This window comes from Heptranchias perlo, chromosome 31, assembly GCF_035084215.1.
Source record: "Heptranchias perlo isolate sHepPer1 chromosome 31, sHepPer1.hap1, whole genome shotgun sequence".
NCBI classification, from domain to species: Eukaryota; Metazoa; Chordata; class Chondrichthyes; order Hexanchiformes; family Hexanchidae; genus Heptranchias; species Heptranchias perlo.
In genome coordinates this window covers 34798774-34818599 of record NC_090355.1, presented here as the reverse complement: position 1 = coordinate 34818599, position 19826 = coordinate 34798774, and the positions used below count along the sequence as shown (strand labels likewise).

General features: G+C 47.3%; 1 protein-coding gene across 3 annotated transcripts in view; it reads left to right on the top strand.

Moving 5' to 3' along the window:
* crata (carnitine O-acetyltransferase a) overlaps nucleotides 1-15431 on the top strand; it is a 42778-nt gene extending 27347 nt beyond the window's left edge. For all 3 annotated transcript variants that reach the window (XM_067969977.1, XM_067969976.1, XM_067969975.1), the window contains 6 exons: nucleotides 650-769; nucleotides 3468-3590; nucleotides 6375-6510; nucleotides 9434-9496; nucleotides 10534-10671; nucleotides 12383-15431. In XM_067969977.1, coding sequence (XP_067826078.1) covers nucleotides 650-769; nucleotides 3468-3590; nucleotides 6375-6510; nucleotides 9434-9496; nucleotides 10534-10671; nucleotides 12383-12598 — 796 coding nt within the window. In that variant the 3' untranslated portion in view covers nucleotides 12599-15431. The remainder of the gene's footprint in view (nucleotides 1-649; nucleotides 770-3467; nucleotides 3591-6374; nucleotides 6511-9433; nucleotides 9497-10533; nucleotides 10672-12382) is intronic.
* The last annotated feature ends 4395 nt before the right edge of the window (nucleotides 15432-19826 follow it).

Genomic DNA, 19826 nt, shown 5'->3' with positions numbered 1-19826 from the left:
CCCACTGAGCCATGGCTAACGGGAGCAGATCCGGGCCGACAATCCCTCACACCCATCCCACCACCTCCCCGCGATTGGTAACTCCCTGTGCAGGGAGCAGCAAACCTCCGCGCCCCCATCTCCTTCTGCTCAGTGGCTTAATTCAGTGTTTGTGATTGGAGCTCGAAAGCCCCGGCTCAATTGCCGGTCACGTTCAGTTGTCTCCTGCTCCTTGTACAAGTATCCCAGGGCAGGCAGGTCGTAGAGATGCACTGGCCTGAATAAAGGACTTCATCCTCCACAGAGAAAAACAAGAGGTTCGATAGGGTAGACCTAGGGAAGATGTTTCTGCTTGTGGGGGAATTCAATATAAGATAGTCACTAATAAAGAATTCAGGAGAAACTTCTTTACCCAGAGAGTGGTGAGAATGTGGAACTCGCTCCCACAGGGAGTGGTTGAGGCGAATAGCATAGATACGTTTAAGGGGAAGCTCGATATGTACTTGAGGGAGAAAGGAATAGAAGGATATGCTGATAGGGTGAGATGGAGTAAGGTGGGAGGAGCATAAACACCGGTATGGACCAGTTGGGCCGAATGTCCTGTTTCTGTGCTATAAATTCTATGTAAACGCTAAATAACCGAATACTCATTGTGTCCCTTCTATTTCAGCAACTCCTCAGCGCTGGTTCGTTCTCCCATGATTCCGCTGCCCATGCCGCGGAAGCTCCGTTTTAACATCACACCCGACATAAAGAGGGACATCGAGAAAGCAAAGCAGAACCTCAACATGTGAGAGCTTTTTTTTTTAATATTAATTCTCAGTATGTGGGCGTCGCTTTCAAGGTCGGCATTTATTGCCCATCCCCAGTTGCCCCTTGAGAAGGTGGTGGTGAGCTGCCGCCTTGAACCGCTGCAGTCCGTGTGGTGAAGGTGCTCCCACAGTGCCGTTGGCTAGGGAGTTCCAGGATTGTAGCTCAGAGACGATGAACATACGGCTGATATGTGTCCAAGACAGGATGGTGTGTGACTTGGAGGGAAACTTGGAGAGCTGCATGCCATCACCTGGGGGAAAAAAAAGTTTTTTTTTAGATAGAATTTACAGCATAGAAACAGGCCATTCGGCCCAACAGGTCTATGCTGGTGTTTCTGCTCCACACGAGCCTCCTCCAACCCTACTTCATCTCACCCAATCAGCATATCCTTCTATTCCTTTCCCCCTCATGTACTTGTCTAGTTTCCCCTTAAATGCATCTATGCTATTCGCCTCAACTACTCCATGTGGGAGCGAGTTTTTTTTTATTATTCGTTCATGGGATGTGGGCGTCGCTGGCGAGGCCGGCATTTATTGCCCATCCCTAATTGCCCTTGAGAAGGTGGTGGTGAGCCGCCTTCTTGAACCGCTGCAGTCTGTGTGGTGACGGTTCTCCCACTGTGCTGTTAGGAAGGGAGTTCCAGGATTTTGACCCAGCGACGATGAAGGAACGGCGATCTATTTCCAAGTCGTGATGGTGTGTGACTTGGAGGGAAACGTGCAGGTGGTGTTGTTCCCATGTGTCTGCTGCTCTTGTCCTTCTAGGTGGTGGAGGTCGCGGGTTTGGGAGGTGCTGTCGAAGAAGCCTTGGCGAGTTGCTGTAGTGTATCCTGTGGATGGTACACACTGCAGCCACTGTGCGCCGGTGGTGAAGGGAGTGAATGTTTAGGGTGGTGGATGGGGTGCCAATCAAGCGGGCTGCTTTATCGTGGATGGTGTCGAGCTTCTTGAGTGTTGTTGGAGCTGCACTCATCCAAGCAAGTGGAGAGTTTCCATCACACTCCTGACTTGTGCCTTGTAGATGGTGGAAAGGCTTTCGGGAGTCAGGAGGTGAGTCACTCGCCGCAGAATACCCAGCCTCTGACCTGCTCTCGTAGCCACAGTATTTATATAGCTGGTCCAGTTAAGTTTCTGGTCAATGGTGACCCCCAGGATGATGATGGTGGGGGATTCGGCGATGGTAATGCCGTTGAATGTCAAGGGGAGGTGGTTAGACACTCTCTTGTGGGAGATGGTCATTGCCTGGCACTTATCTGGCGCGAATGTTACTTGCCACTTATGAGCCCAAGCCTGGATGTTGTCCAGGTCTTGCTGCATGTGGGCTCGGACTGCTTCATTATCTGAGGGGTTGCGAATGGAACTGAACACTGTTCAATCATCAGTGAACATCCCCATTTCTGACCTTATGATGGAGGGAAGGTCATTGATGAAGCAGCTGAAGATGGTTGGGCCTAGGACACTGCCCTGAGGAACTCCTGCAGCAATGCCCAGGGGCTGAGATGATTGGCCTCCAACAACCACTACCATCTTCCTTTGTGCTAGGTATGACTTCAGCCACTGGAGAGTTTTCCCCCTGATTCCCATTGACTTCAATTTTACTCTGGCTCCTTGGTGCCACACTCTGTCAAATGCTGCCTTGATGTCAAGGGCAGTCACTCTCACCTCACCTCTGGAATTCAGCTCTTTTGTCCATATTTGGACCAAGGCTGTAATGAGGTCTGGAGCCGAGTGGTCCTGGTGGAACCCAAACTGAGCATCGGTCAGCAGGTTATTGGTGAGTAAGTGCTGCTTGATAGCACTATCGACGACACCTTCCATCACTTTACTGATGACTGAGAGTAGACTGATAGGGCGGTAATTGGCCGGATTGGATTTGTCCTGCTTTTTGTGGACAGGACATATCTGGGCAATTTTCCACATTGTCTGGTAGATGCCAGTGTTGTAGCTCTACTGGAACAGCTTGGCTAGAGGCGCAGCTAGTTCTGGAGTTCCACTCTCGGGGAATTCAGGAATAACATCTTTACCCAATTGGATTTATTAGTTACTATCTTACATTTGTGGCCCCTAGTTCTGGTCTCCCCCCACAAGTGGAAACATCTTCTCTATATCTATTGTATCAAACCCCTTCATAATTTTAAAGACCTCCAATAGGTCACCTCTCAGTCTTCTCTTTTCTAGAGAAGGGGGCATTTCTCTGGTGGCTCGATGGGTGAACGCCGCAGGCCATGTAATACTGAGACCAGCAAGGTCGGCAGGTCCAATCATCTCCGCACCCTGTCCGCGCTGAGTTAGCTGATCTCTGCCAAGCCAAGCAGCTGGGGTTTGGGGGGGTGGGGGGCACTGCAATCGGCCTCTGTGTCCCCAAAGTACTGGAGATGGAAAGAAAATCAACCAGGGTTCCCGTCCCTTACTGCTATTTAAGCCACCCCTGCTGGAAAGTGTGCGGACGCCCGCTGAGGACAGGATTGGGCTTGGCTGTGATGGCCATACAGTTGAATAGCTGGCCGACGCACATTGTCTGGGCTCGTACGTGAAGTATGGGCACTTGGGGGAGAACCAGCACCTGTGGAATGGTACCCCAACAAGAGTTGTTAGCAGCGGGAGGGGGCTGAGAGGAGGGAATGATGGGTTATGTTGCAGGCAGTGACGTTAATGGTCATCATCCTTTCTCACTAGGATGGTGCGTGACATGGATATAAAATGCCTCGTGTTCCAGCACTTCGGAAAAGATTTTTCAAAGTCCCAGAAGATGAGCCCGGACGCTTTTATCCAGATCGCTCTGCAGCTGGCCTATTACAGGTGAGAGAAACATCACTCCAGACCCACTCTGCTCACGTGTCCAGGACATAGAATCTTACAGCACAGGAGGAGGCCATTAGCCCCATCGTGCCTGTGCCGGCTCTTTGAAAGAGCAATCCAGTTATCCCCACTCCCCCCCACCCCGCTCTTTCCCCATAGTCCTGCAAATTTTTCCTTTTCTAATTATTTATCCAATTTGCTTTTGAAAGTTATTATTGAATCTGCTTCCACCGCCCTTTCAGGCAGCGCATTCCAGATCAGAACAACTCGCTGCATTAAAAAAAAATTCTCCTCATCACCCCTCTGGTTCTTTTGCCAATTATCTTAAATCTGTGTCCTCTGGTTACCGACCCTCCTGCCACTGGAAGCAGTTTCTCCTTATTTGCTTATCAAAATCCCTCATAATTTTGAATATCTCTATTAAATCCACCCTTAACCTTCTCTGCTGTAAGGAGAACAATTCCAGTTTCCCTAGACTCTCCACGTAACTGAAGTCCCTCATCCCTGGTACCATTCTGGTAAATCTCCTCTGCACCCTCTCTAAGGCCTTGACGTCCTTTTCTAAAATGCCCAGAATTGGACACAATACTCTAGTGATTAATAAAGATTTAGCATAACCTCCTTGCTCTTGTACTCTATGCCTCTATTTATTAAAGCCCAGGATCTTGTATATTTTTTTAACAAGCTTATCAACTTCTTTAAAAGTTATTTGATACATTTCTTTAAAAACTTGCAGATGTCTGGTGTCCTCTTGCAGGACTGTGCACCCACCCCCAGCTCAGAGAGAGTGAGCAGCGAGTCAGCCAGCCCTGTACAAATGGTTGCTGTGGGTGGGTTCCAGGGTGGGGTGACCCTGAACTCTGATTTCGCTCCCCAAACCCCCCCCCCCCCCCAAACCCACCCCCCCCTCCAATTTCTACTTCCACCTTTCCTCCGATGGAACTCCCTCGCTGTTTGGAGGGGAATAAACGTGCATTCTGCGTCTGCAAGGGCCAATACTCTACTCTCTAATCCGCCCCACTGAACACTTGGCTTTCTGTTCGCAGGAACTCTTCGCCAGTTTTAATTGACTTCTGTTTTGTGCCTCTTCCCGGTTTTCTCACCATTACGTTCTCCGTGTGCAACGAACTCAGGGTGTTGGGCCAGTGAATGCATGGACAGAAACATCGGAATTGCTGGACGGAGAAAGACCGAGGTCCCTCCCCGACTCCTTTTGTAGTTTTTCCAATATCTCCGCCATTGCCCTCTCTAAGCTTTCCTCTTCCACGATCCCCCAGTCCTTCCCACTCCTACTCCTACTTGCTCACCAACCTTGCCTTGCCCTACATCAAAAGCAAAATATTGCGGATGCTGGAAATCTGAAATAAAAGCAGAAGATGCTGGAGAAGCTCAGCAAGTGAGGCAGCATCTGTGGAGAGAGAAACAGAGTTAACGTTCCAGGTCAAAGATCTTTCTTCAACCTGAAACGTTAACTCTGTTTCTTTCTCCACAGATGCTGCCTCACTTGCTGAGCTTCTCCAGCATTTCCTGTTGTTATTGCCTTGCCTTACCGCTGGCCAGCTTTGTAAATGGCTCCCTCTGCTCAGCTGCCGTTCTTCCCCTTGAAAACCACCATCATCGCCCCTACCCCCACACCAAATACTCCTCTCCAAATACTGCCCCATCTCGTAGGAGCACAGGAATCGCTAGATGAGAAAAGACAAGGTTCATCTAGTTTGCCTTCTACCATCCAGGTACATGATACATCGATAGTGGAGTTGTTGACTGATCGTAGCAATCAATCTGTGTCAGCTAGTCTAATACGGAGACATGAGGGGAGGAAAACCCCCAGTGGTGGAGAGCTTTGGGAACCAAAGGTCCAAAGGTCACCTGTTTCTCCCAAGCATTTTACACTTGCCACATGTCATGTCTCAAATTACTCATGTACTGTATCCCACAATAAAAAAGGGACTTGTGTTTACTCAGCACCGTATCACAGTTCTCAGAAACATTCAGATGCACTGAATTACTTTGTTGTGAATGGGATCGGCGACATCATTTATGGCCATTGTCTGCGGTGTTTTTTGACTGGCTGACCCAAGGTTGAACCCACTGCTGACAGCAAGGCCAAGACTGGCAGCTCGTCACAGGGAAGGCGGGAGGGACTGCCAACGGTTGCCATGGTTACAAACCCTGGTCTCCCTGCACTTCACAGTCGAATAGCCAACACTCCCCACCTGGGCTTGCGTGCTTGAAGAATGGGCACTGGAGTGAGGTACCAGAGATACCTCAGGAGTCGCCAACCCTCCCGGATTGCCCTGGAGTCTCCAGGAATTGAAGATTAGTCTCCAGGTCAATCCTGTGAGCAAAATCCCGAGAACAAAATCATAGGGTTGTTAAAAAAAAATTATGTGTTTATTTTTTCTTTGAACATTTTCATTTGTTAGTTTATAGAAATATTGGAGATTGGGTGGGGAGGAGGCTGTTTGACCGGGTGGGGCGGTTGGAGGTGAGAGGTCAGGTGTTGGAACCTCCAGGAATACGTCCAAGCAGAGTTGGCAACCCCTAACAGGGATCATATGAACCTGTACCCCCAGCGAGCAGTCATCACCTTCAGGTAGAAGGTGAGATGTGGGAGTTGGGTGGGGGTCGATAGAGAAAAGGCCCCATTACTGCATGAACTCCTCAAACCCAGTGCTGAGCTCCCGACAATTGCTCGTGAAACCACCCCCTCCCCCTCAAGCCTGGGAAACGCAGGAATCGGCCTGCCTTTTATCGTCTTGCTGTGCTTGTGTCTCCCGTCAGGATATACGGGGAGCCGTGTGCAACCTATGAAAGTGCCTCCCTGCGGATGTTTCACCTCGGACGAACTGATACAATCCGCTCAGCATCAGTCGAATCTCTCGCCTTTGTCACTGCCATGGATAATCCACAGCAACAGGTACACAGGCTCTGCAATCCCACCTTTTATATTACAAAAATAAAACCTTTTCTTGGTGGGGTGGGGGGGGCTAAAATTGCATTAACTTGAAAACTCTGTTTTCTGCCAGATTATTAATTACTGGTTCTGCTGCAGCCATTTACAGTGCCTCTAAACCCAGCTTTTGGTTTCTTCACATGTCCTATTACCATCCTCCGTGCCTTGCACCATCATCCCTTTTGTCATTTAATCACTCCTGCCTTCCACCCTATCACAGACCTCCCCTTTTGTTTCCCCCCCCCCTTTTCCCTGGCTCTATTATTGCTTAAAATCTGTTCAATCTTTAACTTCTTCCAGTTCTGGTGAAAGGCCATTATTTCAGATTTCCAGTATTTTGCAGTATTTTGCTTTTTATTAATTACTGTGTTGATATTAAGAAGGGTTTTGATAAAGTATAGATCGGGACAAACTGTTTCCACTGGCAGGAGGGTCGGTAACCAGAGGACACGGATTTAAAATAATTGGCAAAAGAACCAAAGAGGAGAATTTTTTTTAAGCAGCGAGTTGTTATGATCTGGAATGCGCTGCCTGAAAGGGCGGGTGAAGCAGATTCAATAATAACTTTCAAAAAGGGAATTGGATAAATACTTGAAAAGGAAAAAATTTGCAGGGCTCTGGAGAAAGAGTATTGGGGGGAGGTGGAAGAGAGTGGGACTAATTGGATAGCTTTTCAAAAAGACAGCACAGGCACGATGGACCAAATGGCCTCCTGTGCTGTATGATTCTATACGTAAATGGGTTTCATCTTTTAATAGCAAAAATTGGTTTAAATTGGGGGGGTGTGGCTCAAATGAGTTATTATAATATGTACACTGCCACTCGCCCAGCACCCCATTGACTTGCATTGGTTCCTGGCCCCTCATATTTAAAATCATCATGTTGGTGTTTAAATCCCTCCGTGGCCTGGCCCTTCCCTATCTCTGTAACATCCTCCAGCCCTACAACCCTCCTTCAATTCTCCGTTCCTCTAACATCAGCCTCACTCTCTTCACCTCACCATTGGCAGCTGTGCCTTCAACTGCTCAGGCCCACACACTCTCTCCCTCTCTTCCCGCTCTCCCTATCCATCACCCAGAATAGTTTGTAAATCAGTTCTCCAGCATCATACTCCCTCTTCCTCTCTCCCCTTTCCCCTCTTCCCCCTCTCTTCTCTCCCCACTCTCCCTATCCACCACCCAGAATAGTTTGTAAATCAGTTCTACAGCATCATCATCAGAAATAACGGCAAAAGAGATTAAGCATTTATATCGAGCCTTTCACTTCCTCAGGGTATCCCAAAGCGCTTTACAGCCAATGAACTATTTTTGAAGTGTAGGCACTGTTGTAATGTAGACAAACTTGGCAGCCAGTTTGCACACAGCAAGATCCCAAAAATAGTAACGAGTTAATCTGCTTTGGTGGTGTTGAGTGAGGAGTAAATATTGACCAGAACGTCGGGGAGAACGCCCCTGCTCTTCTTCCATTAGTGCCGTGGGGTCTTTTATGTCCACCTGAGAGGGTAGACTGAAGGGCCTCGGTTTAACGTCTCGTCTGAAAGATGGCACCTCCGACAATGCAGCACTCCCTCAGTACTGGCACCGGGAGTGTCCGCCCGAATTATGTGCTCAAGTCTCTGGAGCGGTATTTGAATCCACGGCTCTCTAGCTCCGAGGCGAGAGTGCTACCCACTGAGCCACAGCTGACGCAGCGCAGTACTGAAGGAGCACATCTGCCAGGAGACCATTAAATTTGATGAGGATAGACCATTGGGTGGGAGGGATGTGAGGGTCTTATCGCGGTTTGGAGCAGTCTGTAAACTTACCGACGAGAATCAACGGTGCTGATCTCTTTCACAAAAAAAGCAGTGCACGCTGTTTTAATTCAGGATGTTACTGCCCTCTGCTGCACATGTTAGAAAATACCAGAGCATGTGAGTAGCATCTGACGGTCTCAGGCAGAGACCATGTGGGAGGGTTAACTCCTGAGCTCCTTATGGCCTGAGTACGTTTTTATTTTTTCCCTCCCGTTTTCTCCCCTCCTGAAGGTGCTGACTTGTGCTGGGTTCCGGTACCTCACCCCGAGGAGCCATTCTTCACATGTGAGCCTAGACGTTGATAGTCAGTGGGCAATTCGACCACGTTGGACATTACAGCTGAGTTAGATCCTGCCTCGACTTTAAAATTCCTCATCCTTGTGTTCAAATCCCTCCATGGCCTCATCCCTCCCTCTGTAACCTTCTCCAGCCCTACAACCCTCCGAGATCTCTGCGCTCCTCCAATTCTGACCTCTTGTGCATCTGCCACTTTCTTCGCCCCACCATTGGCGGCTGTGCCTTCAGCTGCGTACGCCCTAAGCTCTGGAATTCCCTCCCTAAACCTCTCCGCCTTTCTCTCCTCCTTTAAGACACTCCTTAAAAACGTACCTCTTTGACCAAGCACCTGTCCTAATATCTCCAAATGTGGCTCGGTGTCAATTTTTGTTTGATAATTGTGCCCATGCAGTGTCTTGGGATGTTTTGCTACCTTAAAGGCGCTATATAAATGCAAGTTATTGTTTCCAGCTGAGGTCAGTCAGGAGCAGGAATCCTGGCTCAGGGCGAACTAGGGGCAATATAATTGACCTTAATCACCAGGCTAGCTGAGATCAGCTGACTCAGCTCGGACTGGGAATCAATGCTGGGATTTTCCTGAAGTCTTTGTTCGGTGAGGAGCTCATTTAGATAATCTTTTGTTTTGACAACCCCCAGAGTTCTGATGAGGTGGGGTCTTCACTTGAAATGTTAACCTGTCTTTTCCCCTCTTCAACTGATCACTGACCTGCTGTCTGTTTTGGGTTTTGTGAAGTAATCTTTAGTTCATTTGTGCACTTCTGTCTGTAAATTGTTTTCTTTTGATTCTGTGTTTAGAACCAGGAAAAGGTGACATTGTTGACAAAAGCAGTCCAGGCGCACAGAGCCTACACGGATATGGTAAGGGGATTTATTGGTTTGTGTTCCTCATCAACATGTCGTCTCTTGCTCCCAAACACCCCTTTTCCCCCTCAACAGCTCTTAACTCTCTAAGACCCCAAGTACATCCAAGACTCAACTCAAATCCTACCCCCATATCTGGGAAGCCCTTCACACTCCAGGACAGGTAACTAGAGAGAGTTTGTTGTCTGATAGGCCTCCCCTCCCCCCGTGCTGCAGTCTTATCTCATCTCTCTCTCTCTCCATCTTTTGTTGATATTGTTATGGTCTGAATATTCCCTCCTTATTCCTTCTAATCTTCAAATACACCATCCAATATGCTCTTCCTCCTCTCTGCATCCTCAGTGTGTTGAAATCAAGATTTATCGCACTGTCTCTTACTCTAACTCATCTTTCCCACCACCTTAAAACTGTAGAACTCTTCATCTCCTTCAGTCTTCCCTTGCTCCATCAGACTCTTAAAATCCAAGATAGGTTATCATTTTCGTATCTTCACCCTCTTCTTTTGGAGGACAGCGTGTAGTGGTGGTAGGAATCACAGGCTGACTAACATTCTGACAGGCCACGATGTGAACACTCCTTCCACGGCCATAACCATCTTAATACCAGCCGATAGGGGGGTAAGTCCTATATGGGGGAAGGGTTTTTTGGGCTCCCACAACTCATATGACTGGGGGGGGGGGGGAAGCCACCCACACCCACACGAGTATCCTGCTGGGCGTCAACCCGGAATTCAGAGCCAGAGCTCCGGCCTCCGCTCGCTGAGACCATCGGGAGTGAGAGTTCAAACCCTGCTCCTTCTGACTGAGGGGTGGGAATGTTACCACTGAGCCAAAGGCTCACTTCACTCAAGCTTGACATCACCTGATCATTACTGGGATGTAGCAATGGTATGGGGTGGTGATTGGGGTGGCGATGGGGTGACAATGGTGGTGGGGGGGTTAACGATGGAGGTTGGCGATGGCGGTGGTGGGTTGGTGATGGTGGTGGGGGGTTGCGTAGCAGCCTGTGCTTATGTTTGTTGTTCTTACTTTCAGGCAATAAGAGGCCAAGCAATCGATAGACATCTATTGGGCCTTAAACTTCAGGCCATAGAAGACCTGGTTCGAATTCCTGAGATCTTCATGGACACGTCCTATGCTGTCGCCTTTCACTTCAATTTATCAACCAGTCAGGTGAGGGATTCCGTTCTCCTTATGCAGTAAGTTAACGACATGAGGATCTGTGACGGTATCTCCTGTTGATCCAAAGATGGTGAGGTCCTAATCTCAGCCGTGCTCAGGAGTCCTGCCACAGCGGGGAGGGAGGGAGAATTGAACAACAATTTCCTCCGACTCTCTCAGGTTGAGGTCTCGCCCTCACTTTCAATCAGGGCTCAGTGGATAGTGAAAGGAAAGAATTTGCATTTATGTAGCACCTTTCACGACCTCAGGACAGCTCAATGAAGTACATTACAACCAATGAAGTACATTCGAAGTGTAATCACTGTTGCAATGTAAGGAATGAGGCAGCTAATTTGAAAACAGCAAGATCCCACACACAGCAAAGTGATAATGATCAGATAATCTTTTTTTTTTAGTGATGTTGTTTGAGGGATAAATATTGGCTCCAGGACACCGGGGAGAACTCCCTTACTCTTTTTCAAAATAGTGCCATGGGATCTTTTACATCCACCTGAGAGGGCGGACAGGACTTGGTTTAACATCTCATCTGAAAGACGGCACTTCCAACAGTGCAGCACTTCTGTATTGGCACCGGGAGTGTCAACGTGGATTATGTACTCAAGTCTCTGGAGTGGGTCCTGAACCCATGATCTTCTGACCAAGGCGAGAGTGCTGCCCACTGAGCCAAGGCTGACACCAGTGGGAGCAATAGCTGACTTTTTATTTCTTTACCCCTCTAGTAAGTGTTTGGATGTTGGGTGAGGACAGCCAGACAGCGGAAAATAATAGAGAAAAATGGACACTAAACAGGGGCGGGGAAAGTTGGTACCAAAGGAATAGCTGAACAGGTGGGCTTTCAGGGGGTGCTTAAAGGTGGGGAGAGAGGACGTGAGGTAGAGGGGTTTCGGACATATCGGAGAGTAGGGCCTAGACAGCTGAAAGCTCTGTCACTGGTGGTGGAACTGACGGAGAGGGATGCACAGGAGTCTGGAGTCAGAGCTCGGGACTGGGTGTGAGGGTGAAGGAGGTGATGAGGTCGGGGGGGATGAGACCGAGGAAGGATTGGGTGATGATGATGAGGACGTTAAAATCGATATGGAGCCAAGTGTAGCTCAGTGGGCAGCAAGACTGGGCGCAGACACTGAAACTTTAGACGAGTTGGGGTTGGTGGAGATTGCGAGGGTTAACGAACATGGAGTCTGGAGTCGACCCTGCGTGTGATTTGAGTTTGAGTGGCAGTAGAATTGGGCGGCCTGCACGGGTGAAGCTCTTGCTGGTGCCCAGGATGTGGGGTTTGAAACTCTGCTGTTGGTTGAGCAGGATGCCCAGGGTTGTGGGCCATCTAGTGTAGCCTGAGCCAATTGGTTGTGGAGAGAGTCAACAGGTAAAGGTACAGAGATTATCACTGGGAGTGAAATGGTGGCTTTGGTCTTCACTGGGCAGTGGTGGAGATGTTGAAGAAATTACAACAGGGTTGGGGAGGGAGGGGGTGGCAGGTGAAGTAGCTGTACGAAAAGTCTCAACCCCAGAGACGTAACATTGCACAGGTTCCGCGCACGCTGTAGAAGAACAGTCATTTGGGGTGAGGTAGCGGAGGGTCGAGGGCTCCCAGTGACCTGTACCCCGCTCCCCCCCCCCCAACAAGTCTGTGCTTTTGAGGAGGGACAAATGGAGGTGCAGGAAGAAGTAAAATGTAACCCTGAGATCTGCCCTCTCCGTTTAGGTCCCCGCGAAGACGGATTGCCTAATGTGTTTTGGGCCTGTGGTACCAGACGGCTACGGCGTGTGTTACAACCCCATGGACGACCACATCAACTTCTCCGTGACCGCTTTCAACAGCTGTGCGGAGACCAACGCGGCTAAACTGGCCCATTACCTGGAGCAGGCCTTAGTCGATGTGAAGGAGCTGCTCGTGCAGACACCCAGCTCAAAGCTCTGAGGCAGCCGGGTAACAGAGCGGGATGGACCTGAGTTACCAACAACCAAAAAATAAACATTTAACCAGCGTGCAGCACACGATCGATACTCAATCCCAATGGGTGGCAAAAGCATCAGTGTGAACAAGCCCTTATTACCCAGAGGAGGTTAAAGAGTTTATGTTTTAAAAAAAAACAGGCTGCCTTTTAAAGACCTTTGCCAAAAATAATCTTTTTAGAAAAAAAAGTTTGTTTAAATGGTGAATTTGGTAGTCGGATGGGAGGGGCTTGTTCCCACCCCCCCCCCCCGAAGGTGCCAGAGGGTAAGAGTTACACAGGCGCTGGACGCCCCTGGTACTTCACCCAAGTGGCCATTGTTCATGTGCCGTTCCAGTGAGTGCTGGCAGCTACTGATCAGTGGGAGCATCACACCCCAGCCCAGCCCAGCAGTGTGCTCGCCTCACCCCATATCAACACGTGAACACTTTGCACCAGGAGTCACTGGCTGGCGATCAGCAGCAGGAATCCTGGTTGGTTTTCATACCTTTCAGGTCCACCCCCTCAGACGCTGAGGTTAGCTGTTGCACCTTCACCTGCTCCCTATGTTTGAAATCAGTTTACTCAGCACAGGCCGGGGATCGAACCTGTGACTCTCTCATCTGTATGCTCCTCATGCCTTAATTTTTATTTTTAAGCGTCAACTTGTCTAAGTGGGTTAGTTAATGTAATTGAACAGCTGGAGCACGCACAGCCTATCAAAACTACATTTCTCATTTTATAATGTGGACAGGACAGTAACTCGGTGCTGTAATACTCTTTAGAACTAGTATTCAGTGAGGGCGTCACACTGATAATGTAAGCCACCAGAATTGTCAGCGGTTTCTAGTTATCCAGGATCTTAAAATATATTTTAGTATACTGTATTCTAAAAATTCTCTTATCTGCTGAACATTATAAATACTACCAGTGAATTGTTGCAGTAATCATTGAGATCAAGTATTTTGAAAGAACTCAAACACTAAGGACTCGGAGGCCAAGGGAATGATTTTTTGCATAGTGTAACTTGTTTCCCCCACAGTATACAATTGACGGAGAAACTGCTGCTTTTGGATGGCCGGTTAAGTCACAAAAATTGATCCATAAATATTGTCTGGCTGTTGTTATCATAGAGCCAGGATATAAGCACTTACCTCCTGCAACCAGAGAGCTGTGAGAGGAATCTGTGTTACTGATGCAAGTACGCAGTTACACAGGAAGTACCCATACCCTTTAGAAATAAGGGGACAGTGTGAAGTGGGTTTGATAGTCTCATCTGGATTGCACTGCCTGGAAGAGCAGTAGAAGCAGATTCAATAGTAACTTTCAAAAGGGAATTAGATAAATACTTGAAAAGGAAAAAATTTCAGGAACGAGTGGGGAAGTGGAGCTATTGAGCTCTTTCAAAGAGCTGGCACAGGCACGATGGGCTGAATGGCCTCCTTCTGTGCTGTATGATTCTATCCAGCTCCTAATGAGAAGAGGTCCCACAGCACATTATCACCTCTGATCAAATTCAAATACCAGTTTTTAAAAAATATTAGTAGTAAGAAGGGAAGACAGTGTTTCCAGCCAAAGGATAACAGGACTGTGGATTAAGCTATGATGGAAGCTCATTGAGGCAGACAGTATAAATGGGTTCAAGAGACAATTGAATGTGGTTTTGGAGGAGTTGACTGATGTTGTCAGAAAGTGGGTGGTTAAGCTGGTGTCTGATGGTCGCCTCCTATGTTCTAAATTGTTAAGCTTGCTTTTTGTTCATAATTTAACATGAATTGGTGCAGAACTGGCAGACACGGCCCAACAGACTGTAAGGTCGTCTGGTGTGGGACATAGAATTATCACCCTGATGCACTGGGGTGGTGCTCTTGAGGTTGGGCAGTGTAGCGGGAGCTATAATCTGTATCTAACCAGTGCTGTACCTGCCCTGGGAGTGTTTGATGGGACAGTGTAGAGGGAGCTTTACTCTGTATCCAACCTATGCTGTACCTGACCTGGGAGTGTTTGATGGGACAGTGCAGAGGGAGCTTTACTCTGTATCTAACCTGTGCTGTACCTGACCTGGGAGCGTTTGATGGGACAGTGTAGAGGGAGCTTTACTCTGTATCTAACCTATGCTGTACCTGCCCTGGGAGTGTTTGATGGGACAGTGTAGAGGGAGCTTTACTCTGTATCTAACCTGTGCTGTACCTGACCTGGGAGTGTTTGATGCTAACAATGGGTGCCTGAAGTGGAAAGTGTTGTATTGTCACACTGACACACCTCACCTTGATGAATACAAAAATAAGTAAGAGGTTTTGTACAATTATATGTCTGAATCCCAGGTAATCATGGTTTTGGTGTTTTCTAAAGGAGTATGCCAGGGAGACTCTTTGTGGGGCAACTTTTTTTTTTAAAAAACTTCAGCTGTGTTTACAAAACTGCCTGTTTACTTGTTCCCCAGACGACAGCAGCCATTAGCCCATCACGTACTGAAGTGGAATGTAAAACAATGGGATGTCCAGTGATTGAAAATAGAATTCCTGTTGCGAGACTATCCTGTCTCTGTTAAGGAGTCCTTTTTATAATTTTTGTGATATATCACAGGGTGGGAACTATTTCAATACACAGTGCCCGGAACTGAACAGTTTAGCCTGTACATTGACAATCCAGTGCATTAACTTGCTATCAATCCAAGTTTGGATAATTTTATGAATGTATTCAACCATTGGCCTCTACTTTATTGTAAATATTCCACTCAGTAAGTGTACTTTAAAAGATGGTTATTACTGTAGTGCAATCTTTGTGAATGTGACTCTAATAAAAACTTTATAGATATAACTTGTTTTTAAGTTGCTATAAATGGGTGGGACATATTAATCTCCCATCACTCTGCTGTTCCTTCAAAGCGGTCACTATAAACACATTTCCACCTCCTTCCCTTGTTTGATCGGTAGTGGAGGCTTCCGTACTGGTGCTGCTGCTGCCGTCGACTAAGGCAGGATGTTGGTTCGTGTTTTGAGTCTCTCTCGCGCACAAACCTGGCAGAGGGAAATTTTGAAGATTTGTCAACCCAGCTCTCCTCCTTGCACTGGTACAGGCAGAGGCTTGAGATGCACCCTATGGTTAAAAACTCTATTCTATTGCCATCAATCAGTTCACTGCACCATGCAGAAAGGAAGTAGGACACCCACTCCCAGTTCTCCACCAATGCTGCTTTGCAACTGTCCTCCACATGCTGCAAGGATGCATTGGAAACAAAGGGGGATGAACACAAGAAATAGGAGCAGGAGTAGACCATACGGCCCTTTGAGCCTGCTCCGCCATTCAATAAGATCATGGCTGATCTTCAACCTCAACTCCTCATTTCAGTGTTAAATGGCCAACCCCTTATCCTGAGACTATGCCCCCTAGTTCTCGACTCTGCAGCCAGGGAAAAAACCCCTCAGAATCTTTATGTTTCAATGAGATCACCTCTCATTCTTCTAAACTCCAGACAGAATAGGCCCATTCTACTCAATCTCTCCTCAGGAAATCCTCTCATCCCAGGAATCAATCTAGTGAACCTTCATTGCACCCCCTCTAAAGCAAGTATATCCTTCCTCAGATAAAGGAGACCAAAACTGTACGCAATACTCCAGGTAAGGTCTCACCAAAGCCCTGTACAATTGTAGCAAGACTTCCTCATTCTTGTACTCCAACCCCCTTGCAATAAAGGCCAACATGCCATTTGCCTTCCTAATTGCTTGCTGTACGTGCATGCTAACTTTGAGTTTCTTGTACAAGGACACCCAGATTTCTCTGAAAACCAACATTTAATAGTTTCTCACCATTTAAAAAAATTCTGCTTTTCTCCTCTTCCTACCAAAGCGAATAACCTCACATTTCCCCACATTATTCTCCATCTGCCACTTTCTCGCCCACTCACTTAACCTGTCTATATCCCTTTGCAGACTGTGTCTTCCTCACAGCTTACTTTCCCACCTACCTTTGTATAGTCAGCGAATTTGGATACATTATACTCGGTCCTTTCATCTAAGTCATTAATATAGACTGTAAATAGCTGAGGCCCCAGCACTGATCCTTGCAGCACCCCACTAGTTACAGCCTGCCAACCTGAGAATGACCCGTTTATCCCTACTCTGTTTTCTGTCCATTAACCAATCCTCCATCCATGCTAATATATTATCCCCCAACCGTATGAGTCCTTATCTTGCATAACAACCTTTTATGTGGCACCTTATCAAATGCCTTTTGGAAATCCAAATATACTACATCCACTGGTTCCTCTTTGTCTACCCTGCTAGTCACACCCTCAAAGAACACTATTAAATTTGTTAAACAGTATTTCCCTTTCATTAAACCATGTTGACTCTGCCTAATCATATTATGCATAAGTGCCCTGTTACTACTTCCTTAATGGATTCCCGCATTTTTCCGATGGCTGATGTCAGGCTAACTGGCCTGTAGATCCCTGTTTTCTCCCTCCCTCTGATCCCCATATCCTTTGGTTGGACAGAGATTGCAGGCTGAGACCCCCATCCTACCAGCTTGTGTCTCCACACATTGGTACACTGGGTCACTCCACAATCTCCACCACTGCCTATCACCGATCACCGACTGAGAAGCAGGCAAAGACCACAGTAAAGAAAATAGTACGACAGGCAAGCATTATATTTCCAGTAAAATACAATTAGAACATTGATTGATGCACATTTCCTTTGTTAAGTTAATTCCTTACAGAGACATTCAGCCAGCTTTACATATAGTTTAAAACCACCAAATTCCAAACTAGACAGCAGCTTGCTCTTACCCCAGAGTCACCGGGAGAAGAACTGATTGTACAAATAAGCCCAATTCCACTCTGGTGAAAAGGTTTCAAGCAGATTGATCTATATTAAATAAATAAAATCAGTTTGGATACCTGACCCATATTAGCTACCTTTTAAAAAATGTTAAGTTTTAAAAAAAAACTAGTTTTGGAGAGATGCCAAGATTCATCATTAACTGACGAATTTTTGTGCTGATGGTAAGGAATGTATGTCACTCGTGGGGAATGGACTGATTTTTCACTTTAGACACACAGCTCGGCATCAGCATCTGGGTGAGGTAACAGCATCATCGGGATACAAATTAAAGACCCCTTTATTCGACCCCCAACAATGTGCTTTAACCCAAACTGCCCCAATGTGACATTTCCATTTCACACACCACAAACCATCTGCCTTGAACGAGACTGATCTATTCAGAGCTGAATTAGGGGTGAGTTTGGACTTCCCCACACCCATTTCATGTAGGACAGTGAAAGCTAGCAGAAACTTCCACTGTATCAGGTTCAGCTGGATTCAAACGCGGGTCCCAGAAAGGGTGATGGTTTAAGTGACTACGACACCCAGTTCCCTTTAATTGGAGCATTGTCAGCACAAGTTAGAGTGCCTTTGGGTGTCGTACAGATGCGACATTAACTCAGTCTCTCCCACTCCTTCATGCTGAGATGGGGTGGGTAAGAAATTATCGGCATCCACTCAGTAAATATTTGTTCCACAATGATTAAGTGAATTCAGTCCCAAACGGTGCAGGTAACTGATGGTCAAAATAAACACTTGCTTTCTAAATGGGAGGAGTCGGGGAACGGACTGATAAACGCCAGCTTCCCAAGTGGGAGGAGGTGGGGAATGGACAATTACACACCCGCTTTTTAAATGGGAGTGGGTGGGGAATAGAATGAAATGCACCTGCTGCCTAAGTAGGAGGGGGCTGGGAATGGAGGGCAGGTTAAAGCAGCAGAAAGACTTGATGTGATCATGTAAATTGTACTGAAATCAATCAGTTTCCACATAAAACCACTGCAATGCTGGGCTGCTCCTGCCCAATACTTGGCAGTGGAAAGCCTCCCTCTTTGATGTAAAAGATCAATGGGCTTTTGGTTTGGACTATTTTACTGAATCTCTTAAGACTTTCACACCCAATCCGGTGACCTGATTTTTCACAAACTGTTAGAGCCGTTTGGCTCGAGCCTTGTGTGCAGGTGCAGACATGAGCCCCACTCCAGTGTACATGCACATGGGACTCTCCATTATATTCCCTATCAGAGGCTGCTTACAAAATCCATTTGCACGTTCAGTGAAATGGTAAATAAATGCATTTGCTTGGTACAACTGGGATGCTAATTTTAAAACATTTTGGAAAGTTCAACCATTGAAATCTATTTTTGTTTCAAAGTTTCCACATTTAAAAGTCAGCGACCTCAAAAGTCTGAAGTGTGCGATAGAACAACAGGTAGCAAAGCTTGGAGTTACATGGTACAGACGCAGGTTGGGGCAAATTACCAGGAAATGCTGCCATGTAGAAATAGCCGGTACTTCTCTGCTTATCAGACTAACAGAGGGAGCTGCTCTGTTGACTCGGTGCAGACGGGCACCGTGTGATTCTGGTACATCGACCAGGATAGTCTAAGGGTTGTATCCATTGTTGGAAAATGTGTGTTTGAATGTCACGTCAGGCCCGGCTCGAGCTCAACCGCCCCACATGGCTGAATAACCTGTTGGCAACAGCTATCAAGGCACGCACACAGAAGAAAAAAAAGACTTGCATTTATATAGTGCCTTTCACAACCTTAGCACGTCCCAAAGCACTTTACAGCCAATGAAGTACTCGTGAAAGCAGACGGGGCCTCGGTTTAAGGTCTCACCTGAAAGACGGCACCTCTGACAGGGCAGCACTCCCTCAGTATTGCGCTGCGAGTGTCAGCCTGGATTACGTGCTCAAGTCTCTGGAGTGGAACTCGAACCCACGACTTTCTGACTCAGAGGCAAAAGTGCTACCATCTCAGCCACGGCTGACACCTCAGGGCCCACAGTGTTGGCAGCACCTTCTGGAAAGAGGCAACCTAGTGTGAAAAGCCCACGCAGCTACAGTAAGCGTCAAACTCATTCTGCAAGGTCAGCACCAGAAACATTTTCTCCCAAGCTCCAAATTTCAGTCGATTTGTTTCCCAGTGGGTTTTAAAATAAATATATATTTTTTTGTTGCTCCTTTTTGACAGCTTCATCCCTGGGTCTGTACACACGCACCCCCAAACCTTCAATACACATCCAGCATGGAACATTCACAGAACAGTCTTCAGACACGAGAGAGACGAGACAACCACAGAGTCATTGGCCCTTTAGTCACGGCCTCCTTTCCAACCCTCGCCCCCAACATTGGAGAACGGACAAAGTTTACAAATAGCAATAA